This window comes from Paroedura picta, chromosome 5, assembly GCF_049243985.1.
Source record: "Paroedura picta isolate Pp20150507F chromosome 5, Ppicta_v3.0, whole genome shotgun sequence".
Classification (NCBI taxonomy): domain Eukaryota; kingdom Metazoa; phylum Chordata; class Lepidosauria; order Squamata; family Gekkonidae; genus Paroedura; species Paroedura picta.
Window position 1 is genome coordinate 44,590,953 of NC_135373.1, and position 10,260 is coordinate 44,601,212.

General features: G+C 43.6%; 2 protein-coding genes across 5 annotated transcripts in view; both read right to left on the minus strand.

Annotated features, from left to right (window-relative positions):
- Nucleotides 1-1,816: 1,816 nt before the first annotated feature.
- On the minus strand, nt 1,817-5,579 carry LOC143837598 (fatty acid-binding protein, liver-like). The gene is made up of 4 exons (XM_077337616.1): nt 5,421-5,579; nt 4,815-4,987; nt 2,462-2,551; nt 1,817-1,937 (listed from the first exon to the last, which is right to left on the minus strand). Exons 1-4 carry the CDS (start codon nt 5,485-5,487, stop codon nt 1,887-1,889), a joined length of 381 nt encoding a protein of 126 aa, XP_077193731.1. The 5' UTR covers nt 5,488-5,579; the 3' UTR covers nt 1,817-1,886.
- Nucleotides 5,580-6,983: 1,404 nt separating this feature from the next.
- MYOM3 (myomesin 3) overlaps nt 6,984-10,260 on the minus strand; it is a 60,134-nt gene continuing 56,857 nt past the window's right edge. For 3 of the 4 annotated variants that reach the window (XM_077337604.1, XM_077337603.1, XM_077337601.1), the window contains exon 37: nt 6,984-10,260. This exon is cut by the window's right edge and continues 623 nt beyond it. The gene's annotated coding sequence lies outside the window, so the exon portion shown is untranslated. The other variant, XM_077337602.1, reaches the window with a different exon arrangement.

Below are 10,260 nucleotides of genomic sequence, written 5' to 3' on the forward strand. Positions count from 1 at the left end.
GGCATAACGCTATTTAGACAAATGTGGAGAAATGCCTTAATTTACTCTCACACAATACCTATAAGTTTGAATTGGTTTCCTTCCATTTCATCATATTGTATCTGAGGAAGTGTGCGTGAACATGAAAGCTCATACCTTGAATAAAACGTAGTTCATCTTAAAGGTGCCACTGGGCTCTACATTTGTTCTTACATTTCTATTTGGTTACCATGACTAGTACCCAAACATAGACTCCTCCATGAATGTATTTCTCAATCTATCCGCATGAGTGTGGGAAATGCACTGAGCACACGCCGCAAGGCACTCATTCTAGATTGCTGGGTTTAGCTTTATTCTCTCATATTTGGACAAAGTCGGGCAGAAAGCTCCAGTGCAAAAATAAATGTTCTCCAGTGCTGCTTTCAAGAACTATAGTCTCTTAATATTGGCTTGTACACAATTTCTGATTCAAGTGGCCAATGTCATGTAATGGTTGGTATGCTGGATTAGGACCAAGGTTCAAATGTCCACGCAGGCAGAATGCTTGCTGGATCACCTTGGGTCAGCCTGACCTACCACGCAAGAGTGTTGTGAGGATGCCATATATGCAGCCCTGAGCTCCTTGGAGGAAAGCTAGACAGATACTATTAATAATTTTTGCAGCCCTCCTGATAATTAATACATATGGTTGTGAAGGAAGGTAGCTTTAATGCAGACTTTCCTCTTTAGGAGCAACATAATGAAAGAGGAAGTTGCTAGATAAGAGAGTTGCTTTTTATAGCTAACTGAATCAGTAACTGCAGCACACTTTGCTTTTAAAATTCATTTAGAGTGGAAAAGAAGCCAGAGAAGCATTCTCCCTCCCCCTTTTGCACAAATGTGTTAGATGTATGGGAAATGGTCAGATATTGTGGGATGAGGGTTTCTGATAGGCTTGCCAATCTCCAAGTCCAGCCTGGTGTCCTCCCAGAATTGTAACTGGTTTCCAGAGTATGGAGATCAGTTCCCCTGGAGAAAATGGCAGCTTCATTATATACTAGATCATAGATCATAGATTCTAGCTGAAATTCTTCTTCAGATTCTACCTTTCCTGAGCTCCACCTCCAAATCTCCCAGGAATTTCTCAGGCTAGTTTTGGCAACCACAGATTCTTAGCTAGCTATTCTGTGTGTATGCAAGAAAACATATTCAAAGAATATTAAACTTAAACAGCTTCTTTCTGAAATGCTGAAGAGCTACTATCAGACTTATGAATAACCTCATTTCTTAACATTTTGGGACTGCTGCCACCCACTCCAGCAGTAAGGTTGCCAATCTCCAGGCAGCACCTGGAGACCTCCGACAACGAAAATGACTGCTTTGGACTCTATGGCATTATACCTTGCAGCGGTCCCTTCCCATGCCCTACTCTGCTTAGGCTCAACCATGCCCCCTAAATTTCCAGATAGCTCCCAGCCCAAAGCTGGCAACCCTATGTATCAGCCACTTTGTGGTTACACCCACATCCCTCTGCCAGAATTACAATCAGGCTGCTTTCCACTTCTGGTGACCCTATGAATAATATAACAGGAGTCTTCTGGGGTGTCTTCAAGACTAACAACATGTATTCTATCTGAAGGTTCTGTCAATCATGCATTTCTATTATGAACCAAAAGGGAGTGGCAGATGGGGGGGTAGATCCTACAAAGAGCAGTTTAAGACAATAATGAGTAATCAATCCACTCAGTGGGTGGAGGCTGCTCCAAACAGACCTTTCCATTTCCTGGAGAAATTCTGCCTCTCCCCTTTTGGTTTTCTTGGGCACTGAAACCAAGTACATAAGACGAAACATTGCAGATTATGGAAAGTGTGTTTTATTTCCCAAATATAAAAATATCTACCACTAAACAAGGTCTTCTTTTGTTGTTTCAAATCCTCTTGCTTTTTCTGACAAATGTTGCTGAGCCCGCAGTTATTGTCTGTGGAAGAGAAGTTTGAACAGCCTTGTTAGTTTTCCTGTTACATTTATGACAATCTGAGGCAGCAGAACAAAGTCTGAATCCTGTGGCACCTTTAAGACCAACAAAGTTTTACTCAGGGTATGGGAATGGCAAGCCACCCAGTATTGAGTCTGCTAAGAAAACGCTAGAGGGCGTCACCCCAAGGGTCAGACGTGACTCGGTGTTTGCACAGAGGATACCTTTACCTTTAATCTTTCTCAAGAAGTGTGCTTGCACACAAAAGCTTATGTCTTGGATAAAACTTTATTGGTCTTAAAGGTGCCACTGGACTCAAACTTTGTTTAGCTGGAAAAGGATACACTGTCAAACTAAAGGAATGCATCCCTAACATACAGTTCTCACATGGTTGAGAAGGACGCTTCCATGGCAACGAGTATAGAGATTCCAGCGTGAGCCCCTGTCAACAGGCTGAGCCCCTGTCAACATCCTTTCTTCCCCTGATTCCCCCCTCCTCCCATCCTATTTCATGAGTATTTACTCACCTCCACCATTTCATTGCCTATTATTTCTTGCTGGTGGGTGAACTTGTCTGTTTTGGATATTAGTTTCCCATTTACCAGGTTTACCGTACACTGTAAAATTTGAGATGGAAAACAAAGGCACTGAACAAAAACAGCCAGGTATGACAAAAGCAAACAGCTAGAACTGTATCAGAGAAAGTAAGGTATATTTTAGAAGATGAAGAGTTGGTTCTTATATGCTGCTTTTCCCTACCTGAAGGAGGCTCAAGGCGGCTTACAATCGCCTTCCCTTTCCTCTTCCTACAACAGACACACTGTGAGGTGGGTGAGGCTGAGAGAGCCCTGATATCACTGCTCGGTCAAAACAGCTTTATCAGTGCCATGGCGAGCCCAAGGTCACCCAGCTGGCTGCATGTGGGGGAGTGCAGAATCAAACCCAGCTCACCAGATTAGAAGTCTGCACTCCTAACCACTACACCAAACTGGCTCTTGTGAACTCACCCAGCATGCCAAAGGAAAAGTTACTGGTATAGAGAATAATTGCTAACCTCCAGGTAGAGCCTGGAAGCTTCTTGACATTACAACTGATCTCCGGATTATAGAGAGCATTCTGCCCAGAGAAATGGCTGCTTGAAGAGTGAATTGTATGGCAGGACTCCTTACTGAGATCTAGGGTTATCAGGTCATCTGTGCAACTGGCAGTGGCTTAGTTATTTATTTAGATTTTTATATCGCCCTTCCCTACGGCTCTGGGCGGTTTTCATAAAACATTTTGGAGCATTTACATAGAACACTCTCAAAATCAATATAACAGTATAACAATAACAACAACACACCAACTAGAACAACAAATTCCATGTAATTTGTATTATTTAATGTTCAATGTAAACCGCCCAGAGCTGCAAAGAAATGGGCGGTATAAAAATCTAAAAAAAAAAAAATAACTTTGACACTCCCCCAGCAGGTTGGATCTCTCAGTCTGGGGGTCTTACCTCTGTGGTGGGGGGTCATGGTCACACCAGCACCAACAATGTGTGATCTGTTAATTCTCAAAAACTGCAGTTTTACCACAGGGTCTTCAGAAAATGCCTGAGTGCCCCTTGCCACTTCCAGTTTAAACAAGAAGTGGTGCCAGCAAGCTGGTACATCACCAGCATATTGGGCCTTTCACCCCTTTCCAGTTTCATCAAGATCAATAATCAGGATAGTGACAATGATAGGCAGGTGCCTGGCAAGCTTACTGATCTTCTGTCTCTACTCCAACCCCCCCCCCCCCCGGCTCCACTCACAAATCTCCAGGAATTTCCCCAGCTGGAGTTGGCGGCCCTTGACTCACTAACTGAGTACTGCAATGTAGGCTGTAGCCTTTTGAAAGCAGCACAACAAAGAAACAATTTCCCCGGAGATGCCAACTCCAGACTGCAGTCTGAAGATCTCTAGGGCAGAGAACAGCGATTGTACCCCATACCTAGTTCCCAAATAACCTCCTCTGGTCTTGGTCTTGGCAGCGCTGAAAAGAATTTTGAGACAGAGAGAATCGTACCACAAAACTGGGTGAGACAGCTAACTCTCCTGGCAATTTGGGTGCCATCCAGGGTGGCCGAGTGAAAATTGGGGAATTTTTCTATATGTGCCACAATTCACTGGGAAGTAGAAGAGAAATGAGCCAGAGCTACACAGAAATGTGGCAGGGGATTGTACACCACTTCAAGAAAATGAGTTTTAGAATATGGCAGTTGGCATATTCTATGTGCTGTGCTCCAAAATATATTGGGGTGACTTTAATCTGAGGCTGCATCTGCATCAACTTTTTAAAACTAATGACTTCACCAAGGAAACCTGGGAAATTAGTTCTGATGTGGCATCTCAGGACCACCAACAAAAAAATTCTAGCATTCCCAGGGAATTACTGATCACCACTGCGGGATGGTAGGTGAATTTCCTCTAGGCCTGGTGGGATTCTGGACATTTTTGATGGGGAGATCGCTTGGGCATGAAATTGGGGTCACTGTGGGTGGGCAGGTAGTTGTGAGTATTCTGCAGGGGATTGGACTAGATGACCCTGGATGTCCCTTCCAATTCTGTGATTCTATAAGTTTTTCTTCTTGTAAATGAGACAGGAGGTTCCCCTTCTGGCCATTATAAGGACTGCTAGAGCTGTGTAGCCAAAAGCCATAATAGGGGACAAGGTCAGTTCTAAGGAAGAGACTGGATGAGATCAAGCAGAAAAGCTGGTAGTATCCACCCCATATTTTCCAGGAACCTTTGTATGGAAACCAGATAGAAACACACATACATGCAGAAACACACACATATATTTGAACACTGAACAAAGGTCTTGTGACCTCCAGTAATCTTCAAAGTAATGAGTTACCTTAACTTTTTTGTTATCCATGGTGGACATTTCTGTTTCTTTCCCCAACGTAAATGTATTTGTCACAGATTTGTTGGGGGTTTTGGATGTGACAATGAAATTGTTCCCACTTTGTTGGATTTCAATGGTCGGCTTAATATCTTTGGCAGTTTTGATGATGTCTTCTGGCAGGGCTGAAAAGAAAAACAAGAGGGGGTTAGAGTAGTTTTTGTTAGATCACAATCCCCTTAATGACATGAGCTATGGGGACACAAAGCAGCGTACGCTGTCTGCGTTCCTCCTCTTTATTACAACAGCCTTGTGAGGTAGGTTAGACTGTGTGACCTCTCAGCAAGGGTAGTTAAGACATTCATGTCCTCCAACCATCCCTGTTTATCAAGGACACTCCCTGTTTTCTGGTCCTCGCTTCTGATAATTTTTTGTTCCTGAATTTGCCTCCCCCCTCCTTTTTTTTGTCTTCGGGAGAGGCCTTGTTAAAATCTGAGTTGCTAGAATTATCATTCTTTAGGATTAGCCTGCCTAACAGAGTTTATTTTCTTCCTATTCCTATATATATAGTTAACTCCAGTCTAAGTACCGTTGTGATTAAAGTAACTAGATGCTTACCAATAGCTTTCAGGAACTCTTCGTAATTCTCTTGGACATACACCTGCCATGTGCCGTTGAATGCCATTTTGGAAACTTGGATCGATGGAATTGGCTGCGCTGGTAGGAACTGGGCAATGGTGTCCCCAGAGGGAGCAAACAGATTCTATTTATAACGAGGGAATCTCATACTCTGCCAAGGGTCAAGCTACAAATAATTAAGCCATGAACCGTCAATAATTAATTCTAAATTTGTTCACCATGGAAATAACCTCCCGTTCACCGTGTTGAGGAAGAGGCCAGACTCTTCTCTCTTTCTCTAGTTTACACATCACTCATGCCAGGGTTAATCAGAAGGAAGCCAGAAAGCTTTGCAGTATTTATGGCTGGTTTTGCACCAGTGTGTTTTGTTGCAGCTCAGGTGTTCCTGTTTCTGAATAAACAAACAAATACATTGTTGATGGGAGTGGGGGAAGCTGGAGCATAGCCAGGGGCCTGCAACTTTTCTTAGACTCAGACATCTGTAGCACATGGCGATAGCATAGTGATGAATCATTTTTTCTAAGGTTGAGTACAGCGGTTACTTTGACAAAATCTACACACCTTGTTTGCCTAGTTATTACTTCATTCAAGAACAGTCTGTGCCCTACCGGGTCTGACCTTTCTTGGTCAACATTTCTAGCCCTAGTAGCCTACTACAAGTTCAACAGTCTTGCTTCATCCCTTCCCCCAAACCAGCTTGGTGTAGAGGTTAAGAGCAGCAGCTTCTAATCTGGTGAGTCGGGTTTGATTCCCCACTGTTCCACATGCAGCCTGCTGGGTGACTTTGGCCTGATCAGTTTTCTCAGTGCTCTCTCAACCCCACCTACCTCACAGGGTGTCTGTTGTGGGGAGAGGAAGGGAAGGTGATTGTAAGCCTCTTTGAGACTGTTGGAATTGCAGTCAGCAAGTAATTTGGTGAAGTCAGCCCTGGAGGGGTGTTGTTAAACTGTTAAAGCAGCTAAGCCGTACCTGTGTGCTCACTAGTGACATCATCTGGTCACTGGTAAGGTTGCAGTGGAAAAACGCCCAGCACATGCTCTGGGGATTCCTTTGTTTAAGGTGGGCTCCTGTCCGCTTTCTCTTTTTTCAGGAAGAGAAGTTACATATGACTTGCTGAAATAAGGAGCAGCCACCTTAGGCTCTCAGCTTTTTCCATCTGTTGATGTGTGAGATGTAATCCCGCTTGCAGCCCAGTCAAAGAGACTTGTGATGTGTTGCTTTTGTAACCATTCTTTAAGCTTTTGTACTCTGCTTCACTGAGACTGAAGCAGATGAATATGATATATATGTGTATGTAAATAATCTTTCTAGTAAAGATTTCTCTTTTAAACCTCAACGTGTGTGAGTCTGGATCTATGCCTAATCCTCAAAGATAACTCATAACTGCATACTTTCAAATGCTCTGTTACTCTGCAGCTCTATTCCTCTGGAGGGACTCAGGACCAAACCAAGTCCAAAAGCCCCAACAGAAACTCCTTTGGGTATTGAAAAGTGGGATATAAAAAGTGGGATAAAAATCATCCTAAATATTTATATTTATAGTGCCCCCAAAGGTTAGGTATAGGAAATGGAAGCTTTGCTGTCCAGTTGCTTAGAGGTGATTTTTATTCATCACAATGAATCATTGATTTGAAGAACACTGTTCCCTCTCACCCCCATAACCAACAACAAGCATTTTCTGTCAGTGGTCAATCCAGAAGATTTGCACCTTGCTTTTCTCAAACATGAAAAATGCCAATCAGGTTGATTTTTCACAAAAACTTTGAAACTTTAAGGGATTCATGTCTCCTCTTCAGATGGAAGAACCCATAACTTTTAATCCCTTCTAAGTCTCAAAGCTAATAGGCTGTTTGACCAAAAAGCATAACTTTTAAAGAAATGACTGCAAGATACTTCCCGATGACTAGTCAAACCATCTAGCTCAGAATTTTCCTTGACAAACAGCTGCTCTCCAGGGCTGCTTCCACACCTGACTGGTTCATTTCCCCCATGTTTCCATATGCCCTGGTCCTCTGCTTATGCATAGAACTGCTTGTTCCCTACCTGCATGAAAATGCAAAACCTGTTTTGTTTTAAACTTCCAACCCCCCCAGATGTTTCCTAAGCAAAAGACTACCCACCAGAACAGCCTCTAGTGCAGGGGTGGTCAAACTGCGGCCCTGCAGATGTCCATGGACTATAATTCCCATGAGCCCCTGCCAGCAAATGGAGGGCTGCAGTTTGACTACCCCTAGTGTATAACAGGGAGGCAGCATAACTGAAAAAGTTCCAGTCCATTACTCTTTCCTCAGGTGTACTATCTGCCTTAAAAAAAGAAGAAAAAAGCACAATGTGTGTCTGCATCTATTTATATATCCTGCACCTTATTTTTAAACTTTTTAAAAAAGTTGCAAATATCCCTCAGGAATCGGGGAATGAAGCCATGGGTGCCTATCCAAAAATACCTCCTACCATTAGCTTTTTCCTGCTTTAACTTGAATAGTATTATGGCATGTTGAAAGAGGTTTCCAGAGCACACCAATCCTACAGTAAACAAGGGCATGTTTCCTATACATGGGGAACCATGAAACTGGGTTGGGCAGTCAGCTAATCCACCTCACAGGGCTGGAGTGAGGATGGGAAGAATGACAACCGATGTGCCCTGCCCTGACCTCATTGGACGAAGATGAGAGTAAAAATGGGGTAGGAATATATGTTTGCCTGGAACACAGGCTCAGGTGGGTAGAGGTATTGGTCTGAAGCAACAGAATGAAATCTGAAACCAATTCTGGACATCAGCTTTTATGTGTGCCATTGGCCTCAAACTTCCTCCATTGCTCTTTAACAGTGTTCTGTCTTCACCATGATACAGTTTCCTCAATTGACAGTTATGTTGCCCCCACCTTTTTGCATGGCCTCAGAAATTTGGACTGTGCTGTTGCCAATTTCATTCAAAGGGCTGGTGTCAGTCCCAACTGAGTGGCTATTCCTACCTGCTGTAGCAAAACCATCCATGGCACGCTTAGGGAAAAGTTCCCTGACATGCCACGGAAGCATTCCATTCCAAAGGGTGCTTTCCACTCCCATTCTAGCTTGCAGTGCTGGAAAAGTTCATTGGTTCTGAAGCAATATTGCTCAGGTTACCTCTCATCACCTATGCTGACCTTGCAGAGCTAAAATTTAAGCTGATGTGCCAAAGCAGCTGTTACGTTAGCTAACCAGGGTTTATCACCGAGTGGAGAGGTAAGCAAGGCCTGCTTTTTGTGTACTAACTTAGTGCCCTATTTAGGGGCTCTTGAAAATTCTCAGTTTGCGTTAAAAAAAAAAAGACGGCTCACTTTCTCTTGCCCACAATTCTGAAAGAAAATTGAGAGACTTGGGTCTCTTCCTTGTTTATGTCTAAAGCTCACAAATACTTTATTGATCTGGGGTACCAATCCCCTCATCTTATTTTTTCTTAACAACACTGTCACCCAAAAAATGAGTTTAAAACACATACACAAAATATTACATGTTGTCACCCTTACATTCTGATCATATGCATTTGGCACACATTCAAAAGGTATAACTTGATCTACAGACAGCAATATATAGATTGTTCTGTAACCTGGGGGTGGTGGGAGGAAACCTAGTACATGCAGGCTCGGTTATGTCTTTGAGCCCCTAGAATAAGGCCATCTAGGCAAGTGGGGGATTTGAATCTGGGTCTCATTTGGCTTTGTCCAGCACTTTAACTCAGTGGTTTCCAGTCTTGTTGAACTTTGGAGCCCTTTTGGAGTAGCGGGTGCCAGAACGACATGGCTGCCATTGGGGTGGAGTCCAGTCCAGTCACAAAACACTAGAAGTTTCCATAAGAGATCCCAAGCCAAGCATCTGATCTGATGGGGGCAGCTGTTTCTAAATGGGTGTTTCCTGCATACAATGCTGATGAGAACATGAAACTGCATTCTACTGAGTCAGGCTGTTGGTACAGCAGGTCCAGTATTGTCTACTCTGACTGGCAGCAGTTCTCCAGAGTACTGGACAAAGGTCTCTCACATCACTTTGAATTTGATACTTTAAATTGCCAATGCCAGGGAATTAAACTAGGGCCTTCTGTATGCAAAGCAGATGCTCTGTCATGGAGATATGGTGCTTCCCAGGCTCTTCTGAAGCGTACCCCCCTCCAGTAGACAGAAACCCAGGATTGGCTCTTCACTTTGGGGAAGAAAGAAGTGGTCTTTGGGAAATGCACTGGCTGACACCATGGCACCTATGGACACCACTTTGGGGGTGACTGCTCTAACCACTGCACCACATAGGTGATCTTACATAGTTAGCAAGTGTACCGATAGGAAACCAAACAGAAATGGCTTGCGGACTTTGTGAACAGATGTTTGAAGGTGATGCGCTAAGGTTGTAAAAAGGGTCTATTTAGCTGTAAACCAATATGGCTTAACTGTTGCAGCAACTTACCGTATGCCTGCTTGTTCAGAAAATATATTTCAAAAGCAGGAACATGGATCAAGGATTTTAAATTGGCCGTTCCCCCCATTGTTTTAAGTCAATAATTTAAATGGCTTTTCTAGTTAAATCAAGGCACCCTGCTTTGTTTGCCCTGGAGCTCTTGAGACATTTGAATCTTGCTTAAGAACTGTTTTGCTGGAAATGCAAGCTGGGGTTTGCTCAGCCCCTGCAGAAGTAGTGCTCTGAGTGGGAAGAGAGGACTCTCTCTCACTCTGCCCACTTGAGTGGCACTGTCCCAAGCCAGTCCCCCCCCAAAAAGGTCCCCCATCACCATATGAAAACAGATGGGTCTCAGACCCCCGTCTCCTGTGCAAATTATCTCCTTCATGTGCCA

Coding starts and splice junctions, on each gene's coding strand:
- LOC143837598 (XM_077337616.1), bottom strand. CDS start 5,487: ATGGCATTCAACGGCACATGGCAGGTGTATGTCCAAGAGAATTACGAA. Junction 4,988..5,420: donor AGAGTTCCTGAAAGCTATTG/GTAAGCATCTAG, acceptor TTTTCTTTTCAG/CCCTGCCAGAAGACATCATC. Junction 2,552..4,814: donor TGGATAACAAAAAAGTTAAG/GTAACTCATTAC, acceptor CAAATTTTACAG/TGTACGGTAAACCTGGTAAA.